At 43.4% G+C, this 26,029-nt stretch overlaps 1 protein-coding gene across 1 annotated transcript in view; it reads left to right on the top strand.

The window, feature by feature from the left end:
• Positions 1-26,029, top strand: part of LOC139454554 (katanin p80 WD40 repeat-containing subunit B1-like) — a 43,273-nt gene that overhangs the window by 7,315 nt on the left and 9,929 nt on the right. The window contains exons 3-21 of the mRNA XM_071236342.1: positions 291-408; positions 1,287-1,387; positions 2,286-2,327; positions 3,167-3,250; positions 4,610-4,725; positions 6,503-6,574; positions 9,014-9,164; positions 10,194-10,247; positions 10,612-10,661; positions 11,050-11,106; positions 12,416-12,576; positions 14,497-14,541; positions 14,861-14,905; positions 18,814-18,864; positions 20,901-21,280; positions 22,089-22,247; positions 23,477-23,553; positions 24,073-24,147; positions 25,257-25,373. Coding sequence (XP_071092443.1) covers positions 291-408; positions 1,287-1,387; positions 2,286-2,327; positions 3,167-3,250; positions 4,610-4,725; positions 6,503-6,574; positions 9,014-9,164; positions 10,194-10,247; positions 10,612-10,661; positions 11,050-11,106; positions 12,416-12,576; positions 14,497-14,541; positions 14,861-14,905; positions 18,814-18,864; positions 20,901-21,280; positions 22,089-22,247; positions 23,477-23,553; positions 24,073-24,147; positions 25,257-25,373 — 1,955 coding nt within the window. The remainder of the gene's footprint in view (positions 1-290; positions 409-1,286; positions 1,388-2,285; positions 2,328-3,166; positions 3,251-4,609; positions 4,726-6,502; positions 6,575-9,013; positions 9,165-10,193; positions 10,248-10,611; positions 10,662-11,049; positions 11,107-12,415; positions 12,577-14,496; positions 14,542-14,860; positions 14,906-18,813; positions 18,865-20,900; positions 21,281-22,088; positions 22,248-23,476; positions 23,554-24,072; positions 24,148-25,256; positions 25,374-26,029) is intronic.

Below are 26,029 nucleotides of genomic sequence, written 5' to 3'. Positions count from 1 at the left end.
AAACATGGTGAAAGAGTCTCCACATCAGGAAATACATGAAACATATTGTTTCCATGTGTGCACGACACATATCCAGAATTGCTTGAACAGTGTCAAATGTTCTAACAGTCTAAACATTACTGCAATTGTTTTTGAGAATTCCAGATTGTTTCACCCATTTTTTTGCCTTCTGCATGAAGACATTAAAGAACCAAGTGGATGATTTTTTAAACAAAATTTTGAAAATATAAACAAATTATTGTGATTGAATTACATAAAGTTGAAATTGTATGAGAGTTGCTATGTTACAGAGCTTGACTGGGCACACAACATCCGTGGAGGCGGTGAGGTTCGGTCACGAGGAGGAGATGGTGGTGGCGGGCTCGCTGTCCGGCGCACTCAAAGTGTGGGACCTTGAACAGGCCAAAAGTGAGTCAAGGGAGACAACTGCAGCTTAACCTATAGCTGTACATACTTGTAGTTTGGAAGATTATTTTATGTGTACAAACCTAAAAGTTCCTGTACTCGGAGGTTCCATGGGAAACCAATATGAAACCATGAGGGCATCAATATTTCAAGCCTGTTATTATTGGATACCCTAAACATAATGTTGCCAGTCAGTATATAGCAATATATAGCATGATATGGAGTATTTCTGATAAAAAATTCTTCAAATCTTGAAATTTGTCCTCTTGCTCTTGTTCATGTTGTTGCCAAGCAACACATTGAAAAAGTAGGGTGTTCCAAATGCTGTCATTTTTACACAATTAAGGCAGCCATGTCAAGTCTTGGCGAAATTTGGTACGGAACTTGATTCATGTCACGCTTCACTATGTTCTGTTCCATTTATCTTCAGTTCTTCATGTAAACGTAATAATCCAGCTGGAGTAACCCCTTCTGAGATCATGGCCATAGTCGTCAAAAACATTATCTCACACATTAATCTGACCTATATGACATCACTGAAATACCTGTAGGAACCCAAAATCATGCACTGTTCTGGGTGAGAGTTCTGGGTGAGAATACATCCCCATCAATCTGTGCTGGTCGTAAGAGGAATTAATGGATAGGTAGGTCAGACTCTTCGACTTGGTTGATAGTGTGTCATCGTACCCTATGGTTTAGATTGTTGTTATTAATATTTATCATTGGATTGTCTGGTCCAGACTCGATTATTTACAAGCCATTATCACATAGCTGGAATATTGCTGTGTGCTGCGTTAAATAACAAACAAAGCTCCGTCTTTATGGAACTAAGTGATGATACATTTGAAGGTTTGTACAATATGTTGTGTTTGTGCCCCCAGTTATGCGGACGCTGACTGGACACAAGTCGGGCATCTCCAGTCTCGACTTCCATCCCTACGGAGACTACACGGCCTCGGGATCCTTGGACAGCAACATCAAGGTAGGCTCTGGTACATCATGGTGTCAGTATCAGCAGCACCTCACACAAGGACTTGGTTGATTGGTCAAGAGTCTGTGACGTGGTTGATTGGTCAGAGTCCGTGACTTGGTTGATTGGTCAGAGTCCGTAACTTGGTTGATTGGTCAGAGTCCGTGACGTGGTTGATTGGTCAGAGTCCGTGACGTGGTTGATTGGTCAGACTCCGTGACTTGGTAGATTGGTCAGACTCCGTGACTTGGTGGATTTTGTATAATTGTACCTTGCAGCTTGTTATGTTCGTCATTAATATTATCAGGCACTAATTGTCTGGCCAGACTCGATGATAAGCAGGTCAGTGTGATGTAGCTGGAATATTGCTGACTGCAGCAGGAATACATATAAACGTAATAGATCTTACAAACACGTTCTTCATTATATATACTACTCAACAGAAGTTAAAGAACATCCATGACACATTACCTATAGTCCCAAGAGAGAATAGGTCTTCAGCAACCCATGCTTGACATATGAGGCGATTGTGCTTGTCATGAGAGGTGACAAACAAGATCGGGTGGTCAGGCTCGCTGACTTGGTTGATGCATGTCATCTTATCCCAATTGCGTGGATCAATGCTCATGATGTCAATAACTGGGTTGTGTGGTCTAGACTTGATAATTTACAGACCGCCTCATTTTCTTGAATATTGCTGAGTGCGGCATTAAACAACAAACAAACAAATTAACTAATGTCATAAAAAAATCAGGTTTTCTTTAACTTCTGTTTAGTATGTTCCGTGTCTCCTTTAATCAGAATGGTGTCCTCCGTCTGGATTCACAGTGTCACATGAGTGAAGAATGGGTGGATGCTTTACAGGAATTGCCAGTTTATGTGAACCTAAATATATTTTCTTCTTTTACAGTTATGGGATATAAGAAGAAAAGGATGTATTTACACCTACACGGTATGTACGATCATGGTGGTATTTCAAAATAGCAATTCCTTGGAAGCTCACATGTCTTACTAAATTATTCAATTGATATGGTTTTGCAGTGAAAACTTGTTACAACCTTCTTCATACCGCATTTTAGAAGAAGAAAGTAGAATGGAGTAGTCTTATGTCTCATGTGACGCTATCGTCTCTAGCTACAGATAAGAATCTGGTGATGCAGCCATTATATACTACTCAACTTTTGATAAGAATTTGGAGTATCCAGGTGAGGTCTGAATATGACTGATTGATTGGATATGTTGTCGTACAAACAGTATTTGAATTTGCCATGGAACTGAAGAATGTATGTCTTCATTTCAAGTTGTTTAAACGTAAGTTCACGGTTCAAGAGATTAATGCTTGTCACTGTGCTACATCACAATATAAAAAATCTGAGTATCAAGTTAGTATCAATATCGCTGTCCAGTGCTGGGATTCAAACTAACGTGTTGTTGTGGTAAAAGGCAACTATGCTTGTCGTAAGAGGCGATTAATGGGATCAGGTGGTCATGCTCGTTGACTTGATTGATGCATGTCATCATATCTCAGTTGCGTAGATTGAGGCTCATAATGTCAATCACTGGATTGTCTAGTTCTGACATGATTATTTACCGACCATCGTCATACTTCTGGAATATTTCTGAGTGTGGCGTTACACAACAAAAAAACCAAACAAACAGTGTTGAAAGTTGCATTTAGTATGATTGATTATGCCGGTTCGTACCACCAGCAGTAGAAGCGTTTGCTGGAAAAACTGAATTGTGTGTTTCATGTTACCATGCTTACTGGTCTCAACATGGGGTGTGTTCCAGGGTCACTCCGACAAGGTGAACTGTCTCCGCTTCAGCCCGGATGGCAAATGGATCGCGTCGGCAGGACAGGATGGCTTGATCAAGGTAATCAAGAAAGCTCCTCCTCACTCAACATTTATTCACACGTGAAGTCACTTCTTATATTTCTCAATACTTTTTCAATTTTCACTGTCTGAGGAAGTTGTCCCCACTTACCTGTGTTACCTCCTTGGAGGACTGATTCTCAGTCTCACACTGTCCACAACACCGCACGCACGCACGCACGCACGCATGCACGCACTCTCACTCTCACTCACTCACTCACTCACTCACTCACTCACTCACACCTACTCACTCACTCACTCACTCACACCTACTCACTCACTCACTCACTCACACTTACTCACTCACACAGACACTCACTCACACCTACTCACATTTACTCACTCACTCACACACTCACTCACTCACACACACAGACACTCACTCACAATTACTCACTCACTCACACACTCACTCACTCACACTCACTCACTCACTCACACCTACTCACTCACTCACACTTACTCACACACTCACTCACTCACTCACACACACAGACACTCACTCACAATTACTCACTCACTCACACACTCACTCACTCACACTCACTCACACTTACTCACTCACTCACTCACTCACACTCACTCACTCACTCACTCACTCACACCTACTCACTCACTCACACCTACTCACTCACTCACACTTACTCACTCACTCACTCACTCACACACACACACACACACACACTCACTCACTCACTCACACTCACTCACACACTCACTCACTCACACACACACACACACACTCACTCACTCACACTCACTCACTCACACTCACTCACTCACTCACTCACACTTACTCACTCACTCACACTCACTCACTCACTCACTCACTCACACCTACTCACTCACACTTACTCACTCACTCACTCACACTCACTCACACACTCACTCACTCACACTCACTCACACTTACTCACTCACTCACACACTCACTCACTCACACTTACTCACTCACTCACTCACTCACACACACTCACTCACACACTCACTCACTCACTCTCACTCACTCACTCACTCACTCACTCACACTCACTCACTCACACTCACTCACACTCACTCACACTCACTCACTCACTAACACTCACTCACTCACTCTCACTCACTCACTCACTCACACTCACTCACTCACTCTCACTCTCTCACTCACTCACTCACACTCACTCACTCACTCACTCACTCACTCACACTCACTCTCACTCACTCACACTCACTCACTCACTCACACTCACTCACTCACTCACTCACTCACACTCACTCACTCATTCACACTCACTCACTCACTCACAGGGATGGAGAGAAAGTGAGATACCCATTACTTATACACACAGACAGTGCAACTCAGTTCCGTGTCATGTTGCAGATCTGGGACCTGACAGCCGGCAAGCAGCTGATGGATCTCCGGCAGCACAAGGGGGCTGTCAACACTGTAGAATTCCACCCCAATGAACTGCTCCTGGCCTCGGGCAGTGCGGACAGGTACCTTGACAGCCAAACATCTTAGATATGCTACATATACTGTATGTGGTCTAGCATTGTAGATATATGTTATAGAGCTCTCCTCTTACAAACAAGGTATGTAGTCTAGCATTGTAGATATATGTTATAGATCTCTACTGTTACATACACTGTATGTGGTCTAGCATTGTAGATATATGTTATAGAGCTCTCCTCTTACAAACATGGTATGTGGTCTAGCATTGTAGATATATGTTATAGAGCTCTACTGTTACATATACTGTATGTGTTCTAGCATTGTAGATATATGTCATAGAGCTCTACTGTTACATACACTGTATGTGGTCTAGCATTGTAGATATATGTTATAGAGCTCTACTGTTACATACACTGTATGTGGTCCTGCCTTGTGTTGAAAGATGACAATATCATGGCTCTACCATCAGCTTGATACAGCATAAATCTTGACTTGTCTCTGAACCAAATAGTTCTCAATCACTGGATAAGCCATTATATGCCTGCTTAACTCCACTAATGTCACAGTGTACGATGTTGTTGCATCACAACACCTCTGGCTCTGAGACCTGAGACCTGACTCACAATAGGCTGTTCCGCAATGCCTGGTAACATGTCCTTGACGCCTCTTGTACACCTATGATGTAGCCATGTGAAGTAAACCTAAACAGCCATTGTAACACAGGGTTGGCCTGACAGGGTCAGGCATGTGATTTACCATGCTGTTGGTACCAATACCAAAGTCGAGAGATGGTGTTCTGGGACACATTGATCCCCCTCTCCCTCTGTGATTCTCCACCTTCCAAGGTTCCCATGAGGTGTTACTTTTCAGTTATGCATTAGGTCGTTGTGGCAGGTTTGGTCATTTAGTGTTTCCAACCGTGACATTATTAATTTGGTACCAAATAACATATACGTTATTATCGTATCACTTTTCAAGCTGACCCGTGAAGATTCCAGGGTAGAATAGGTCTTCAGCAACCCATGTTTGCCGTAGAAGGTGACCATGCTTGTCGTAAAAGGCGACTAATAGGATCGGGTGGTCAGGCTCGCTGACTTGGTTGATGCATGTCACCGATCCCAATTGCGTGGATCGATGCCCATGATATTAATCACTGGATTGTCTGGTCCAGACTCGATTATTTACAGACTGCTGTCATATAGCTGGAATATTGCTGAGTGTGGCGTTAAACAACCAACCAACCAACCAACTTTTCAAGCTCACTCAATTACCTGATCTGATTAGAAACATGTTCTGTGCTACATGTCAGGATGAGCTTAGTTGTCTCCCCTCACTAGATGGCTTGGTGTCCATGACATGGCAGCAGTTCTCACACTCACTCACTCACTCACTCACTCACTCACTCACTCACTCACTCACTCACTCACTCACTCACTCACTCACTCACTCACTCACTCACTCACTCACGTGGAAGCACAGGTGGAGAATTCACTGTGTCTCTCAGGTGGGCCACATATGTATGGTCCTGGGTTCTAATCCCAGAATCACCCTCATTATGTCACTCGGTTTGCCATACCTGTGCTCATGGGTTTTGTCAAAGTGGTAAACATCTGGGACCTACATCACTTTGGGCTTCCCTTCCCAAGCTGACATTCTGTGATATACCTGCAATAATGTTCACGGCAGAATGAAACAAACGTCACTCACTCACATGCTCCTTACATTAATAAAACAAACTGTGAACAAGTCATCAACAAGAGAAGACATAAGCTCAGGACTTTTTGGTTTATTGTGTTGAGTGAATGCATACTGGTGTTTCAGAACAATCAAGTTCTGGGACTTAGAATCATTCCAGGTGGTGAGCACCACCGATCCAGAAGCAACACCTATCAAGTAAGTCTTTATCTCAACACCCATCAAGTCCACCCTGATGGCCTGTGTGTGTTACAATGACTCCCCTGACAGTAGTATAACACTGATATTGTCCCCCAGGACCCTGCTGTTCCACCATGATGGCCTGTGTGTGTTACAATGCCCCCCTGACAGTAGTATAACACTGATTTGTCCTCCAGGGGCCCGCTGTTCCACCCTGATGGCCTGTGTGTGTTACAATGCCCCCCTGACAGTAGTATAACACTGATTTGTCCCCCAGGACCCTGCTGTTCCACCCTGATGGCCTGTGTGTGTTACAATGACCCCCTGACAGTAGTATAACACTGATTTGTCCTCCAGGGGCCCGCTGTTCCACCCTGATGGCCTGTGTGTGTTACAATGACCCCCTGACAGTAGTATAACACTGATATTGTCCTCCAGGACCCTGCTGTTCCACCCTGATGGCCTGTGTGTGTTACAATGACCCCCTGACAGTAGTATAACACTGATATTGTCCTCCAGGAGCCTGCTGTTCCATCCTGATGGCCTGTGTGTGTTACAATGACCCCCTGACAGTAGTATAACACTGATATTGTCCTCCAGGACCCTGCTGTTCCACCCTGATGGCCTGTGTGTGTTACAATAACCCCCTGACAGTAGTATAACACTGATATTGTCCTCCAGGAGCCTGCTGTTCCACCCTGATGGCCTGTGTGTGTTACAATGACCCCCTGACAGTAGTATAACACTGATATTGTCCTCCAGGAGCCTGCTGTTCCACCCTGATGGCCTGTGTGTGTTACAATGACCCCCTGACAGTAGTATAACACTGATATTGTCCCCCAGGACCCTGCTGTTCCACCCTGATGGCCTGTGTGTGTTACAATGCCCCCCTGACAGTAGTATAACACTGATATTGTCCTCCAGGGGCCCGCTGTTCCACCCTGATGGCCTGTGTGTGTTACAATGACCCCCTGACAGTAGAACACTGATTTGTCCTCCAGGGGCCCGCTGTTCCACCCTGATGGCCTGTGTGTGTTACAATGACCCCCTGACAGTAGTATAACACTGATATTGTCCTCCAGGACCCTGCTGTTCCACCCTGATGGCCAGTGTGTGTTACAATGACCCCCTGACAGTAGTATAACACTGATATTGTCCCCCAGGAGCCTGCTGTTCCACCCTGATGGCCTGTGTGTGTTACAATGACCCCCTGACAGTAGTATAACACTGATATTGTCCCCCAGGAGCCTGCTGTTCCACCCTGATGGCCTATGTGTGTTACAATGACCCCCTGACAGTAGTATAACACTGATATTGTCCCCCAGGAGCCTGCTGTTCCACCTTGATGGCCTGTGTGTGTTACAATGACCCCCTGACAGTAGTATAACACTGATATTGTCCTCCAGGAGTCTGCTGTTCCACCCTGATGGCCTATGTGTGTTACAATGACCCCCTGACAGTAGTATAACACTGATATTGTCCTCCAGGAGCCTGCTGTTCCACCCTGATGGCCTGTGTGTGTTATAATGACCCCCTGACAGTAGTATAACACTGATATTGTCCTCCAGGAGCCTGCTGTTCCACCCTGATGGCCTGTGTGTGTTATAATGACCCCCTGACAGTAGTATAACACTGATATTGTCCTCCAGGAGCCTGCTGTTCCACCCTGATGGCCTGTGTGTGTTACAATGACCCCCTGACAGTAGTATAACACTGATATTGTCCCCCAGGACCCTGCTGTTCCACCCTGATGGCCTGTGTGTGTTACAATGACCCCCTGACAGTAGTATAACACTGATATTGTCCTCCAGGAGCCTGCTGTTCCACCCTGATGGCCTGTGTGTGTTACAATGACCCCCTGACAGTAGTATAACACTGATATTGTCCCCCAGGAGCCTGCTGTTCCACCCTGATGGCCTGTGTGTGTTACAATGACCCCCTGACAGTAGTATAACACTGATATTGTCCTCCAGGAGCCTGCTGTTCCACCCTGATGGCCTGTGTGTGTTACAATGACCCCCTGACAGTAGTATAACACTGATATTGTCCTCCAGGAGCCTGCTGTTCCACCCTGATGGCCTGTGTGTGTTACAATAACCCCCTGACAGTAGTATAACACTGATATTGTCCCCCAGGACCCTGCTGTTCCACCCTGATGGCCTGTGTGTGTTACAATGACTCCCTGACAGTAGAACACTGATATTGTCCTCCAGGAGCCTGCTGTTCCACCCTGATGGCCTGTGTGTGTTACAATGACCCCCTGACAGTAGTATAACACTGATATTACCCTCCAGGACCCTGCTGTTCCACCCTGATGGCCTGTGTGTGTTACAATGACCCCCTGACAGTAGTATAACACTGATATTGTCCTCCAGGAGCCTGCTGTTCCACCCTGATGGCCTGTGTGTGTTACAATGACTCCCCTGACAGTAGTATAACACTGATATTGTCCTCCAGGAGCCTGCTGTTCCACCCTGATGGCCTGTGTGTGTACAGTGGGTGTAAGGACATGTTAAAGGCCTACAGCTGGGAGCCGGCCACGTGTTACGACTCTGTGCCTATAGCGTGGGGAGATGTGGCAGAAATAACCATGGGACAAGATCAGTTGGTAGGTCAAACCACTGCCTTATGTTGTTCATATTTCCGAGGCAAGGGAGTTTACTGATGCCAGTGTCCACTCTTCCCAAACTTGAATGGAAGTTATATATGGCTGGACTAAGAGACAAAATTCAATCAAAATCGTTTCATGAAATAACAACATGGCCGCCACCATTTTGTATGAAGAAAATGCAAGTGATATGAGAGGTGGAATATGATTGGTCAATAGGACGGATATAGAAGGGCCATAACTCATAATAGCCACTGGTCATGCTAAAATGAGCCCAGACATTCCAGCCTATTTGGGGGAGGGTGGAATCTGGACTTTCATGGTCAGTCAACTCTCTTCCTGAGTATGATGTGTATTGCACATCTCAAATTACGATTTCACCACTTCGGGAAAGACAAAATGAACATTCCGAGACCAGCCTTTCTTTTGGGCGATAAAGTACCTGAAAAATGCTATTGCTTCATGTTTAGATACAAGCAAAGAATATGCCTCCTGAAAGAAGGGGTTTGAGTTGTACAAGCTGTAATTAGAATTGGGGTGTGCTGTCAGTGTCAGGGGATAGAATTGTGGTGTGCTGTCAGTGTCAAGGGATAGAATTGTGGTGTGCTGTCAGTGTCAAGGGATAGAATTGTGGTGTGCTTTCAGTGTCAGGGGATAGAATTGGGGTGTGCTGTCAGTGTCAGGGGATAGAATTGTGGTGTGCTGTCAGTGTCAAGGGATAGAATTGTGGTGTGCTGTCAGTGTCAAGGGATAGAATTGTGGTGTGCTTTCAGTGTCAGGGGATAGAATTGGGGTGTGCTGTCAGTGTCAGGGGATAGAATTGTGGTGTGCTGTCAGTGTCAAGGGATAGAATTGTGGTGTGCTGTCAGTGTCAGGGGATAGAATTGTGGTGTGCTGTCAGTGTCAAGGGATAGAATTGTTTGTCCCTGTCCACATTCTGCGAGCCAATACCTTGACAACTGGCTTGCTTGTTTGTCATTTTATCTGGTTTAACATTATTTTACAATTTCCAACATTGTTGTTTTACAGATAGGATCTTCATTTGCTCAAACTAATGTCAGCAGTTTTGTAATAGATTTAAAGGTGAGTATGCAGTGTTATATATATCAATATATCAGTGTGTTATATGTATATCAACAAATAGTCTAAACATAGCAATTTGTAATGTTTTAATTTCTCTCTGCTGCCTTCAGGCAATTGAAAAAAAATACTTGGTGTAAGCCTCCAGCTCTACTTAACATCATTGAATTCTATGATGATCTTGTTTATGACCAATGCAACATCGTCTCTGGTTTGTGGCCCATCATTGAATCATTGGCAACACAACGACTGACTCAACAACAAAAGCACACAACAAACCAAGACACCTGAAGAATATTATGCTCAAAATATTGTATATTATTATTGTATAAAATATTGTTCATGTAACTTTTGTTTTCATTGTCAGAGAGTCCAGCCAGTCGGTGGCACCTCTGAAAAGGGAAGCGGTTTGTCGAGGTTAGTCCATGCTAGGGCTCATTTCCGAAAGGAATGTTCTTGTTTGTACATGGTGGCATGCGAGTACTCATGTTAACATGGGTAAAACTTAATCATCTAACATAACATTCTGAAAGTAACAGGGGCCGTCGGGTAGCCTAGTGGTTAAAGCGTTTGCTCGTCACGCCGAAGACCCGTGTTTGATTCCCCACATGCATACAAAGTGTGAAGCCCATTTCTGGTGTCCCCCGCCGTGATATTGCTGGAATATTGCTAAAAGCGGCTTAAAACCATACTCACTCACTCACTCACTCTGAAAGTAACATAATATTCTAGACAGGCATTTAAGCAAGAATTCTGCATGCCTGACCAGTCTTGAATATGTGATACAATTTTATCATTTTTTCAGTGGTCGTAAAAGTTTCATAACAGAACGTCCCCCGACAGCAACGTCCAGAAACTCAAGGTGAGCAAGTCCATGTAGTCTGTCCTCCTCCATACTGACCTGCTGGAGACTCATGGGCTCCCGGCATTAGAAATAAAGGTTTCCTTGCAACTTGGGATCAAATACTTGGATCTGACATTATTTGGGAACTCTGTCTACACAATCTAGTCACCACACACAAACACAAAATTGATCTGCAGTATCTGGTCGTAATCTCGTTTGGACAACCCGCTCCGATAATGAGATATTAATTGATAATGGCAGGGTTTAAAAAAATGTTTATGTCTGTGATCACTGACTTAAAAGATCACACATTTGATTTGCCTTAAAAAATCAGCAAAAGTCTTTATGACTATGGTCCATATCACTTGGGGTATAAGTGGTTTGTGTGACTTATGTATAACAGGTCTGTTTGGCTCAGGGTATAACAACACATTAGCCCAGTGTATGACTGCAGGGCTCGATTAACTACATAAAACATGCACCAGTACACACTATTATTGAAAAGTGCACCCTCATATTTATGTCTACATGCACCAGGTCTGTCTGACTAAACTTGCTCTTCCACACAACAATGATGTTTGAACACACTCGATACCTCTAAGCTTTGTTTACATCACTCATCCCTGTTTTGTGTAATTTGTCATGCTTTCTTGGGCTTGACGTAATCAAACTCTGCACGTGCATTACTTCATTAATTTAAGTAAAATCGTCACACAGTCATCATAGATCAGATTTGTTTGTTTTTTTAAATCCAACTTTGATAATTTTATGGGACCAGGATGCAACCTGGTTTCGTCTGGTGCAATTAGATTTTCATGTCAACATGGAGCTAAAGCAATTAGATTTTCATGTCAACATGCACCTGGTGCAACTAGGTTTTCATGTCAACATGGAGCTGGTGCAACTAGGTTTCATGTCAACATGGAGCTGGTGCAACTAGGTTTTCATGTCAACATGCACCTGGTGCAACTAGGTTTTCATGTCAACATGCACCTGGTGCAACTAGGTTTCATGTCAACATGCACCTGGTGCTACTAGGTTTCATGTCAACATGGAGCTGGTGCAACTAGGTTTTCATGTCAATATGCACCTGGTGCAACTAGGTTTTCATGTCAACATGCACCTGGTGCAACTAGGTTTTCATGTCAACATGCACCTGGTGCAATTTAGATCAAGTTTCTGAAATCAGACCCTGAACTGGTCCATGTATAAGTGGTCAATATGCAGGTATGACTGAGCCCTGTGTAAACGGGCCTGCGTGCAGTGTCACCATTCTGTTTGTTGTGATCTTTCTCTCTACACTGACACTCCACATTTCTCCACTTAGGCCAAGTGACAAACTTGCCCCACATTTCAGTGTCCCTAAGGAAGATGCCAGTGAGAGGAATGATGACCAAGGCAGGGGCGATGGCGACGACAGCCAGTCAGCCACCGACATCCAGAACCAGGCCGACTACCGGGAACACTTCCAGTCCAACGCCAGACTCGGTAGGTAATCAGTCACGCATCCGGATAGGGGGAAAGATGCTGCAGCTAAACTGGGAGGAGGGATCCCGAAGCATTTAGCATTGATGATTTCAAATGCAAATATTGAATTCAAGTTCATCAGTGTATATTTTTTAGTTCTTTTACTTAGTGATCGTTAACTCTGTGACCATGTACCCCTTCCATGAAATCCATGGCCTATGTCTGTGTTTAAAAATGCACTCTGATATAGGAGTGTATATATTGAACCATCAATGTAATGCAATTGTTTGCCCTACAATAGTACTATATTGATAGGAATTTAAAAATGCCAATAGTATTGTCGATAGCTTGCAGAACAATTGATAGTTTCAATAGTTGCAATTAAATATAAATATAACATAATTGTGCTAATTTCAAACCTACTTGTGTGTTGGTTTGCAAGCATTATGTCAGCTTCAGATTAGAATTACTTCCCTTTGGTTTGATTAGCTAGGGGAGGAAAATGGCCGACTTCAAGATTATTAGCAATATTTTATTCATTTCATTACATTGATTAATATAATAACCTGGACTTAGAGTTGGTTTACTACTATCACAATACTGTTGCAATAGGGAAATAGCCACAATAGTCACTCCTACTCTGATGTCCTGGTTAGGATTGCTTCATGATCACTTCCCAGCTGGATAAAAGGATCAAGAATTTGAATTATTTTTCAATGTGACTTCTGGTTTTGCTTGGGGCGGTTGGGTAGCCTACTGGTTAACGCGTTCGCTCGTCACGCCGAAGACCCGGGTTCGATTCCCGACATGGGCACAATGTGTGAAGCCCATTTTTGGTGTCCCCCGCCGTGATATTGCTGGAATATTGCTAAAAGCGGCGTAAAATCATACTCACTCACTCACTCACTGGTTTTGCTTGGTTCGCGTGAACCTGTAAAGGGAGGCAATCCAAATAGCATCCTGAAGTATTGCACATGGATGCTTTGGTCACTCACTCACTCACTCACTCACATGTACCGAACAAAATAGTTGGGGATCATCAATGTTTTGGGGAAAATATTTTTTTGATTTTAGGACTGAGTACACAATATCATACAAATATCCCCCAAATATTTGTGATCCCTGACTGTTTTGCTCAGTACATGTTACTAAAACTGAGACAAATGTGTGAACTGAGAAGTACGAGCCTGCGTGCATCTCCTAGGAACAAGCCGTGTATGTTGTAACTATTCAGTCATCAGTTTTCTGTAAGCTTTCGTTGTTCTGTTACTGTTTTGCTTCAGGACTGATTCTGTCATTGTTTTCACCTCCACGCACTCTGATTCATGTCACTCTCACATCCCGGAGACTACACCTCATTGTAAAATTGTATAATTCAAGTTTCATTTTTTATATTTGTCAGTTTTGTAAACCATCCAATAAGAAATGAATGGCATATCATTAACGTTCATTATCATCCAAAACTGGTTTCTGTAAGTTGGAAGAATGATTTTGGATGATAGAATCTTGTCCTCACGTCTTTTTTCACCCAATATATCAACACTTGTCGATAAAGGTTAAAAAGTCCTTTGAGCTTTCTATTTTTGTCGACTTGTGCTGATATTGTTGATATTAAAGACACACAGACAGATTCTCTATTTCTTCACGTTCCATTCACAAAGAGTTGTGTTTGTGGCGCTGTCACCGGGGTTTTCCTGTCAGCAATTATCAACATGAGCATATGCTAAAAGTAGTGTCAAATATGTTCATATATCCGAACATTTTTACTGACATAAATGACTGAATGTTAAGTCATTGAAATGTAGATTTTGGAGCTTTGGTTTTGTTAGATGATGTACACAAAGTCATGTATATTTCAGAAATATAAATGTTGCAGTCATATAATGGTACATGGCAGATGTTCGTTTCTTGACCTCGAAATATATGCATTGTGATTTCCAGTCTCTCCAAGTAAACATAACTGGCAGATTAGAAAGAAGTCAAGTGGTGAGAAACAGTTACTTCCGCATGTACTAGAAACGTGGGCCATAATAAACATAGGGGAGACTTTGGTGGAGGCGTCATTTAGAAAAGAATTAGAACTTATGCCTGATCTGAAAATATTGTACTATTTTCCTCAGTCAAAATTATCATATCCAATTTTTGGTGGAGGAAATATGCATGCAAACATTTTATTTTAACGAGCATTGTCAAGAATAATTTAATCCCAGATGTGCTTTTAAGTTTATAAAGTTATAGAGTTTTGTAACAGTATGACCACGAAGACATGATAGTATTTATGAAAGTAATTAATTATTTTTCACAGAACCTCAATTCAATCTTACTTGGCAGTTAGCCAAGAAATCTCCTGGTGAGCTATTGCATAACTTGTATATCGACATATGATGATAAGTGTATTATACCATCACTGTAACATGCATATACCAGCTTACACCAAGTATAGCCTGATGATGGTGGTGGTGATCGATATAACCAACATGGCTTCAAGCCCTGTGCTGTAGTTGATTTAATGTGTAATACTATATCCTATATCCCATTATCATGTACAAATGAATATAACCTTAACATATAGCTCACAGCCAGTGCAAATCCCTTTTAATGAATAACAAATTGAGAGATATGTGGTGGCGGTGGTCATCTTTCCGAGGCAAGCATCCTGGTTCATAAACAACAAAGCGACTGCCATGCTGATTTCGGTCGTGTGCAGGATTTTCCGGAGCATGTGGGCGTTGACATGTATTTATTCAAGGTGCTTGGGTGATTTGATGCTCTTCACGAGATATCATCTGTTTTATTATGATAAAGATCATCTTGACTTGGCACCGCCATGTTGTTTGAAACCAATGCAAGTGCTATGAGAGGTGGACTCTGATTGGTCAGTACGAGAGACATATAAGGGACATTTCTCATAATAGCCATGAAATTCCAGCCTAGTTCGGCAAGGGTGGAAAGTGGACTTATACAGTCAGTTAACTCCCTTGCTTCAGGAAGATGGGTGGCGGTGAGCAGCAAGAGGGTAAAGCCCTCAGTCCACATACTGTCAACCTCGGTTTGATCTCTACATGGCTGCACAATGTCAACCAAAACATGTAAACCCCATATGGTGGAATGTTTTCATGAGTATGAAATATAATCACACCTTTACTAATACATCTCCAGGAGTCATGTCAAGGTATTTTTTCCATGATTGTTTTGAAGTTGGGGTTAAGGATGATTGTCCAGGCGTTGCTCAAAGCCACTTCACTGAACACTGAGCCATAAAGTGCCATGGATGCCACAGCAGTGCAGAGTTGTGTCCCTTAGGTATGCCAGTGGATTTGAATCCCAGATTCGTGGTTGTCAGCACCGTACACATACTTGTGGGTTTCATCAGCGTCTGAGACCTGCATCACTTTGGGATTTCCTCCCACATTATGCTGACAAGCCGTGGTATAACTGGAAAACTGTTAGACTCAAGTCACTCACTCACTCATGACTACAACTGGTGTTCCTACTCCAGATAAAACAACACTTGTTTGAGGTCATTGGTGCTGGTCTCTGATATATCCAACATTGACTACTGGAAAACCTCATTCATGCTCACTCACTCACTCACTCACTCACTCCACATTATGTCAATTGCAATTACATTTCAGCATAAAAACTCTCTGTAATAGTTGTATGAATATTGGTATGAAGATATGTCAAGAAGATATTGATGCTAGGATATCAGAAAAGTATTTTTCCAGTAACCATGGTAACATTATTAAATCATAGGTGTTACGGAGATTTGAGGCAGAACCACCAGATTGCAATATGGGAATGCTTGAGTTAACTTGACGTTAGCATGTGACAGGGTTTTCCAGGGTTATTTTTATTGTTTGATCAGAAATTATTGAGAATTCTTCATTCCATTTTGGCCGTCCATATTTACCTTATGAAAGGTGTATGTAGAACTTATTCTGACTTTGATTCAAGGGAGACAACTCTGCACGGCAAACAAGACAACTGTGGAAATGGTATCTTTGGAAAAAAGAAAGATTATTTCTGAATTACACAATCAAGAATCAGATCAGAACAGGGCGTTGTACAAAGCGATATTAGCGCTAAGGTGATTGTGACTCCCATGCATTAACATAGTCTTACGACTGTCTTAGGGCTAAGGTCATTACAGAGAGAACAGACAGTCCACTATCAACTGTGTACCATCTCATGCTGTCTTTACCTTGTACCCAATACCCTGGGGAGAGTGGGTTGGTCTGCCATCTGTACCCACTACCCAGTACCCAATACCCTGGGGAGAGTGGGTTGGTCTGCCATCTGTACCCATGACCCAGTACCCAATACCCTGGGGAGAGTGGGTTGGTCTGCCATCTGTACCCAGTACCCGATACCCAGTACCCAATACCCTGGGGAGAGTGGGTTGGTCTGCCATCTGTACCCATGACCCAGTACCCAATACCCTGGGGAGAGTGGGTTGGTCTGCCATCTGTACCCAGTACCCGATACCCAGTACCCAATACCCTGGGGAGAGTGGGTTGGTCTGCCATCTGTACCCAGTACCCGATACCCAGTACCCAATACCCTGGGGAGAGTGGGTTGGTCTGCCATCTGTACCCAGTACCCGATACCCAGTACCCAATACCCTGGGGAGAGTGGGTTGGTCTGCCATCTGTACCCAGTACCCGATACCCAGTACCCAATACCCTGGGGAGAGTGGGTTGGTCTGCCATCTGTACCCAGTACCCAAGACCCAGTACCCGATACCCTAGGGAGAGTGAATTGGTCATGGCATAACAGGGTGCTCTCAAAATTAGAAATAGGGGGCTCTTATTAGAATATTATATTAGTTGAAGATCGTAAATTTCGGGGTTTATGCTGATAGCCTGAAATGTTTATATACGACATATATTTTTCCAGAATTTAATTTCCCACGGATAAGGATGCATATAACACGTATTATACGAGAATAAATAAGTCTTGTGTACATTGATCAATTGGTAGGGGTGCTAATTGGGATTGTTCACTTGCCAATATATTAGCAAATATCGCCGTGGGCGCTTATTACGTCGAAGATGGTAATGCCAGCTGCACAATAAAACAACATTCACTCACTGATTGACATCCCGGTGTGTCAGCATGCATGTGTGCACCTGTTGGCTGCATCACAGTCTGTGTTATGAGCTGGGTATCAGTGCTGTTAGTGCAGTGGAGATATCTGTGGATCAGGTGTCGCTGTCAAGGTACAGCACTTACCCCATGTACTGCATGTATTCAGGTGACAGAGGGCTAGATTCTGTACGGGTATTCTGGGCCCCGTTCCTCAAAGCGATCTTAGCACTAAGGTGATCGTAAGTCCCATACTTTAACATAGGTTTACGATCATCGTAGTGCTAAGATCGCTTTGAGGAACGGGACCCTAAACTGCATGCTAAATATGACAATACAAGCAGAGCTTAATCACTAGTTAATCCAGCAGACAGACATTGCATGAACATATTCAAGTTGTCTGCATGGCGCATTAGTTCACTTATTGTGCAATTCATTTTGTTTAGTTAACACTTAGACGTGACACTTTTTTATAATGGCATGTGTTTGTTGTCTGATATCATGCCAAACATTCAGTCGAAGATTAAGGACTAAATTTTTACTACCTCAGGGAAGTTAAAGAAACCTTGATTTGCTATAGTTAATCTATCATGCCATGTAAATGAATTATGTGTTCTTTAATTTCTTTGGAGTAGTACACTTGAGGTCACCAGGGAATTATTTAGACCTGTTCTTTGGCCAATATTTGGCCATTAGTCTGCAACAAATGGAAGTGAAAAATGGAAATACAAAAGTTCCCAATTCATGTCACTAGTAATAACTAATGTGGTGTGTTAGTCTTTGACTTGTACTTCACCAACAACAGGACCAATATGGAGGAAGAACCTTCAACCCTTACTTTTAGACTGTTACATTGAAAGCAGAGTTCAAATATAATGTTGACTCTGACATCACAACTTGCCTCGGGCACTTAATTCTGGGTCGTAGATAAATCCCTGGTTCACTCTGCCAAAAGGTGAGTTCACAGCCAAACCTTTTTAGACTGAATCTTCATACTTTCTTGATTAACGTGTAACATTTCTAAGATTTGAGATTGGCTTATCTGTGTTCTATTTGTTGATTGACTTCTGTGTATTTATATTTTACGTTTGCCCTGTTCTTGTGTTTTGAAAGACTAACCTGTATTAGTATGTAGATTGTGTTTCTAGTTGCATGCTCTATTTATTTCAGCTTTCTCTCCGCCCAAAAGAATGGAGCCTTTCCAGCCCCCGCCTGATGACTGTAAGTGCATGCTGGGAGTTTTTCATTCGGGGATAATCATTTCCGATTATCCAATGTATTATATCTCCATTCCGTTATGATAATGATGTCAATTATCGTAATTACTCTAGACCTATTTGTCAATTATTAAATCACCATCTCCATCAATAGGTTAGCACGGAATCACCTTCGTTGCTTAGAGTAATTTGATTGGACGGTTATTTTTAGCACCATATTATTCAAGCTTAGCTCAAATTTGCAGGAGATGGAGGCAGAGTATTTGTCCTGATGGAATGGAGGTATACAACACTGAGAAGGGAAGGATGCTTGGGATAACTAACAGTTAAATGATATCACTGGATGCTAATGAAGCAAGAAACAATAATTTGGTTCCAACACAAACTAAGCCTAGGTTTGTCAAAATAAGTACTTCATGTAGACAGAAAACTTGTCCTCCTGGTAGCTTAACAGCTAGGGCCTACCTCAACACTGAGGACTTGTCTCATAACATTGGCCATTGAGGTGTGTTGTGAATTTTTGAAGTTATTTGGCTACTACCAATTGCATGATTTGAAGCAGTGACCGAAAAAAAATAGCCTACCCCTAACTTAAGCCCCTTGCTTTATGTATAAGCTATGCCTTGTTTGGAGAGTCATGAGTAGCCAGTCAGATCAGAGTTACCTCCCTCAACTGTCAACTGTGAACTTAGCCAATGGTGGTTCATAAGAACTTGACGTCCTGAGAACAGTGCCAGGCATTGTGGGAAGATGAAGGACTTAGACGGTTCTCGTACACTACTGTTGAGTATAGATAGTTACAATGCCCTCAACAGTCACTCCTCACACATCAACCTCTCGGTGTAGAACATAATTGCTGGTTTGCCACTGACAGTGAGTTTCCTCCAAGTGTGGGTCTGTCATGCATGACTCTCGTTACTTTTTTACCCATGTCATATCTACACATCAGCTGTTAGAAACTGGCACTAGTCTTGTAGTCCTTTGCCAAACTGTCCAATAGTTAAGGTATCCTAAGGACTAGTAGAAATGTGCCCTTTTTAGGGGTTTGGCTATATGTTATCATTGCAAGGACTAGTGGCCTGAAAGTGCACATGCTAACTGGGACAACATGGCTGAGGTATATCTTTTGCCTGTTATACAGTTGTGATTGGTGCTAATAATATGTTGGATGTGAAGGATAGTATGAAGCTACTTCTAGCAAAACATGGTTGCAGAGTTTTAGTTCTGAAAAGTATTATCACAAATAAATTCAAAGAATTCCTCCTCTATCAGCACCTGGGGCGGTTGGGTAGCCTAGTGGTTAAAGCGTTCATTTGTCATGCTGAAGACCCGGGTTTGATTCCTGACGTGGGTACAATGTGTGAATCCCATTTCTGGTGTCCCCCACCATGATTTTGCTGGAATATTGCCAAAAGCAGCGTAAAACCATACTCGCTCACTGTATCAGCACCTGTAGAAACAGGTAGTTGCTACAACATGTACAAGAAAATGAGCCAAGTCGAAGTCTTTGCACATTGGAAGATAACACTGTATTTGCCAAATATGTAATTACTGCTTGCATCCATTGTGTATTAATGTGTGAAGCCCATTTCTGGTGTCCCTAGCCGTGACGTTGCTGGAATATTGCAAAAAAACAGCATAAAACCATACTTACAAAGTCATTTTCATCAGTTCTAAAACAAGATCTGTTCCTTTTTTCAGCTGCAAGGGCATATTTCGAATGATATTTTAGAAATTATTAGGGGGGGGGGGGGGGGGGGGGGGGGGGGTTGGGTAGCCTAGTGGTTAAAGCTTTCGCTCGTCAACCCGAAGACCCGGGTTCGATTCCCGACATGGGTACAGTGTGTGAAGCCCATTTCTGGTGTCCCCCGCCATGATATTGCTGGAATATTGCAAAAAGCGGCATAAAACCATACTCTCTCACATACACATTGTGTATTAGGATGATTAATTGTAATGATGTTTTAGAAATGGTTAATTTTAACTAAGAAGTGAACAAAGAATGCAATCCCCTTGCTGAATATTAATGACTTGTTGCAGTCGCTGAACCTGAGAGAACATCAGACAGACGATCCAATACATCTGCTGACCGAAAAACGCACAAAGTAGTACATTCCCCACCTAGAAAAGCTGAGCGAGACCCTCCCAGGAGAGTTGAAAGGTCACCGCCGCAAGAATCCCCACGGAAAATTGAGCGATCTCCACCAAGAGACCCGCCACAACGGAGAATTGAGCGATCACCTCCTCGGGAGTCCCCCCGCAGAACTGAGAGATCACCGCCCCGCGAAGCCCCACGGGGGAGAGATCATTCCCCACCCAGGAGGAAGGACCCCTCACCCCCACGTCGGGACCAAGCCACCAGGAACATCTCCCCCGCCCACAAGGAGAACTCAGGGATAGCTGCGGAGGACTTCCTCTCTGTAAGTTGTCATGATATGGCTCATTGTTGTAACATGATCATCCTCATTACCCAATGCTTGTTGTGAGAGCAGACCTAAATGGCTAATTGTGTGTCCATGAACCATGATGGCATAGATTGTTGTTCATGCTATCCACCACTGGTCTGCCTGTCCCAGGTTCAGAACAGATCCTGTCATGGAAGTAGAAATATTGCTAGCTTGGCATAAAACAGTCACTCACACCAATATCAAATTCTTTTCGGAAATGTATTTTGTTGGCTAATCATGGTAACTGAGATTTAGAACAGGAAGAAACTAAATTGCCTCCAGCTCCAGCTCCAGCTCCAGCTCCAGCTCCAGCTCTAGCTCTAGCTCCAGCTCCAGCTCCAGCTCCAGCTCCAGCTCCAGCTCTTGCTCTAGGTCCACAGGGGAGGGTAATATCCATCCCTATCTGGCCAGTTCAGCTGTGATCTATGACCCATGAAGATCTGGGTTAGATTTCATCTTCAGCAACCCATGCAATAGGCAAATAATGGAATTGGGTTGTCAGGCTCATTGAATTGGCTGATACATTTCATCACATCCCAACCATGTAGGTCAATGCTCATGATGTCAATCACTGGATGTTTTGGTGCAGACTCAATTATTTACAGAGCGCCATCATATAGCTGCAATATTGCTGAGTACGGCGTTAAACAACAAACAAACAATCATCAGTCACACAGACCTTCTGACATGTCTAATTATTTTCTCTAAGAATTATTGTTTGTGTTATCATGTTCATATGATCAAATCAATTTTGAGATTCATCGTGTTGCTGTTGTCACAGAAAGCAGACTATGACAGGGGAGGTAACTCCAGCAACATGTCTGAGTCAGAGGTGCTGTCGTCGATACAGAAAGGCCATGATGCCATGATGAAGGTGATGACAAGTCGGGGGCGAAACCTGCAGATAGTCCGTGCCATGTGGACGTCAGGAAACACCAAGGTGAATATCTTCTTGTGTTGTAGACCCATGAACATCCGGGGTAAAATAGGTCTTCAGCAACCCATGCTTGCCGTAAAAGGTGACTATGCTTGTCGTAAGAGTCGACTTACTGGGTCGGGTGGTCAGGCTGGCTGACTTGATTGATGCAGGTCATCGTGTCCCAATTGCATGGTCTATGCTTATTATTGCATTCACTGGATTGTCTGGTCCGAAATCGATTATTTACAGACCGCCATCATATAGCTGGAATATTGCTGAGTGTGGCGTTAAACAGCAAAGAAACAAACAAATCTTGTGTTGTATGTGTGAGGTCAGACAAAGATTGCACAGGACTTGATGTATACCAGTAACAAGTGTTGAGTGTGTAATGTTTGTGTATTGGTTGAAGTACACCCTTGAACACTTGGAGCATGACCAAGGAATTATGGAGCCTGTCACGAATGAGTCATGAGTGAGTTGTGTAAGCTTCATGCCTATTGTGAGCAGGATAATTATTAACTCTAAATTTCAAGTATGTTGTCTTTGTGTTTAACTGTTTGGGATTACAGGGAAGAAAAGTAAGTGTGGTGTATGGTTGTCATGACAATGTATTGTTTTATTTTCACTTCAGCCTTTCTCATGGATTACACAAAAAGTGAAAAATGTCAAAGACCTGAATCAGTCTGACATGCCCTGATATAACTGCCACATTTTCAAAGAAGCTTCAAACCCTACTCGACCGCCTCCGTGGTCTAGTTGTAGAGCGGAAGGTTCAGGGTTCGATTCCCTGCCGCGTCATACCAAAAGACGTTAAAAGATGGTACTTGTTGTTACCCTGTCTGGCACTCGGCATTAAGGGTCTAAAACAAGGACTGGTCGGCTCAGAGTCAATATACTGTGTCTGAGTTGGGTATTCATGTTAAACTGCGGCATGGTATCTCAGTGGCTAGCACTATAAATCGGCATCAGTCTGGACTAGTACAAGCAGCCACACAAACACACACGTACATGCACGTCGCTATATAAGTGCAATAATCTTGGACACGACGTTAAACCCAATTTCACCTCACCTCACCTCACCTCAAACCCTACTCAAACCTCACTCAAACCTCACTCACTCACTCACTCACTCACTCACTCACTCGCTCACTTGATTTTAGAAGAGCTAAATGTACATATGCAGATATGGGCAAGTTCTTCCACTGGCTGTTTGAACCTGTATTGATGGTATTGTATCTGTCTTGTCACAGACTGCCATTGACTCTGCTCTGAGTATGAAAGATCCAGCAGTGATGATCGACATCCTCAATGTTCTCAACACCAAGACGTGAGTATCACCACCATCTTATCATGTTGGGGGGCAAGGGTTGCAGAGTTGCGGCCCTTAGACACACCAGAAACCTATGATACTAGATTCAAATTCTGGTTCACCCTGATTATATTTCAAGGTTTGTCAGCACCATTCCTATGTTTTCGCAAAGTGGTAAATATCTGAGACCTGCATCACTTCAGGTTTTCTCCCACATCAAGCTTGCATACCATGATATAACTGAAATTCTGTTCAAAGCAGCGTTAAACCAATCTCACTCACTAACTTCCTCACTATCATTGTTTAACTATTTCTATCCATCCTCAGGGTTAAGATTAGGCCACTTTTAGCAACTAGTACAGAAATCTACCTCTATAAGTGTGTTGTGAAATTTCCATTCATTAAGTTCATCAACAACTTTCTATTTATTTTCTGGTTACAGAAATATTACATGATGTGATATATGACAAAGTCTTTTAAAGGGTTTTTAGCTCTCGTGACGTATTTGTGTATGACCACCGACTGTTTCCCCTGCAGGTCTTTGTGGAACCTGGATCTGTGCTCCACCCTCCTGCCTCATCTCAAAGATATGCTCAACAGCAAATATGAAAGGTGGGCCCATCACTTCTCCTCCCAACATGGAAGCCCATTTCTAGTGTCCCCGACCAGATGATGCTGGAATATTGTTAAGAAAGACATAAAACCGTAGTCACTCATCCCAAACAACTCCCTGCTTGAATGGACCCGTGAAGATTCCGGGGTAGAATAGGTCTTCAGCATCCCATGCTTGCCGTAAAAGGCGACTATGCTTGTCGTAAAAGGCGACTAATGGGATCGGGTGGTCAGGCTCGCTGACTTGGTTGATACATGTCATCGATCCCAATTGCATGGATCGATGCTCATGATATCAATCACTGGATGGTCTGGTCCAGACTCAATTATTTACAGACCTGAGTGCCGCATTAAACAACAAACCAAACCAAACCAACCCTGTTTGAATGAGACAAAATGTGGGTGATAAAATCAGATCTTTTCCACCAATACAATACCCCTCTGCTTGAATATCTGGAAGATACTCCACTGAAGGCTGCAGCAAGTGAACCCAGACTGACAACTCAATATAGGAAGCATTGGTTCTTGAGCCAGTCAGATGTCGGCTGTCTGGGATGATTCAGTTTCGTTTCTGAAGAAGAAAATCCAGACACACGACAAATATTACGTTAATACTACACAGTGTAGATGATTTCCTGTATTGTTTGCCAACTGTGGATAGACGTTCATGTTCAGTTCAGACATGCTGAAGTCAGTTATGCTGCTCTGAATGCCTTGCTTACTCACATTGAGAATTTTGAAGCATTATTGCTGATTGACCGATAGAAAGTCCACCTGATGTGAGGGCAGTGAGGTAGCCTAGTGGTTAAAGCATTCTCTCATCACGCCGAAGACCCGGGTTTGATTTCCCATATGGGTACAATGTGTGAAGCCCATTCCCGGTGTCCCCCGCCATGCTATTGCAGGAATATTGCGTTAAGCAGCGTAAAACCATACTTTCTCACACCAATGAGAGGTTTGTCAGATGTTTTGCACAGAGGTAGTACAAGATGTGGTTGTAGTGATTCCTTCATAATGTCAGAACTCGCCAACATAATCTGATCTGCCATTTACCGTATATTTGATGGTGTTGAGGTCGGGAAACCTGAGTGTGATGTTCTATTTTCCAGCTATGTACTTACAACAGCTACGTCTATCAAAATGATCCTGCGGAACATGGGCCCCGTGATAAAGGCCAACATGACAGCCCCGCCTAGTATAGGTGTGGACATCTCCAGGGAAGAGAGGTAAGAATAGCCAGGCATCTGTCAGACTCTCTGTTTGACACAGGGGCGGTGGCCAACATGACAGCCCCCTCTAGTATAGGTGTGGACATCTCCAGGGAAGAGAGGTAAGAATAGCCAGGCATCAGTCAGACTCTCTGTTTGACACAGGGGCGGTGGCCAACATGACAGCCCCGCCTAGTATAGGTGTGGACATCTCCAGGGAAGAGAGGTAAGAATAGCCAGGCATCAGTCAGACTCTCTGTTTGACACAGGGGCGGTGGCCAACATGACAGCCCCCTCTAGTATAGGTGTGGACATCTCCAGGGAAGAGAGGTAAGAATAGCCAGGCATCAGTCAGACTCTCTGTTTGACACAGGGGCGGTGGCCAACATGACAGCCCCCTCTAGTATAGGTGTGGACATCTCCAGGGAAGAGAGGTAAGAATAGCCAGCCATCAGTCAGACTCTCTGTTTGACACAGGGGCGGTGGCCAACATGACAGCACCCCCGGGCGGTGGGGTAACCTAGTGGTTAAAGTGTTCGCTCATTATGCCAAAGGTCTGGAGTTAGATTCCCCACATAGGTACAATGTATGAAGCCCATTTCTGGTGTCTCCTGCCATAATATTGCTGGAGAAGTGTTAAAAGTGGGCGTAAAAACAAACTCACTCACTCTGTT

The sequence above is a fragment of the Haliotis cracherodii genome, unplaced genomic scaffold, assembly GCF_022045235.1.
Source record: "Haliotis cracherodii isolate W230 unplaced genomic scaffold, xgHalCrac1.p SCAF_10, whole genome shotgun sequence".
In the NCBI taxonomy this organism is placed as follows: domain Eukaryota; kingdom Metazoa; phylum Mollusca; class Gastropoda; order Lepetellida; family Haliotidae; genus Haliotis; species Haliotis cracherodii.
Note: the sequence above shows the minus strand (reverse complement) of the source record. Positions and strands in the feature narration are given on the sequence as shown.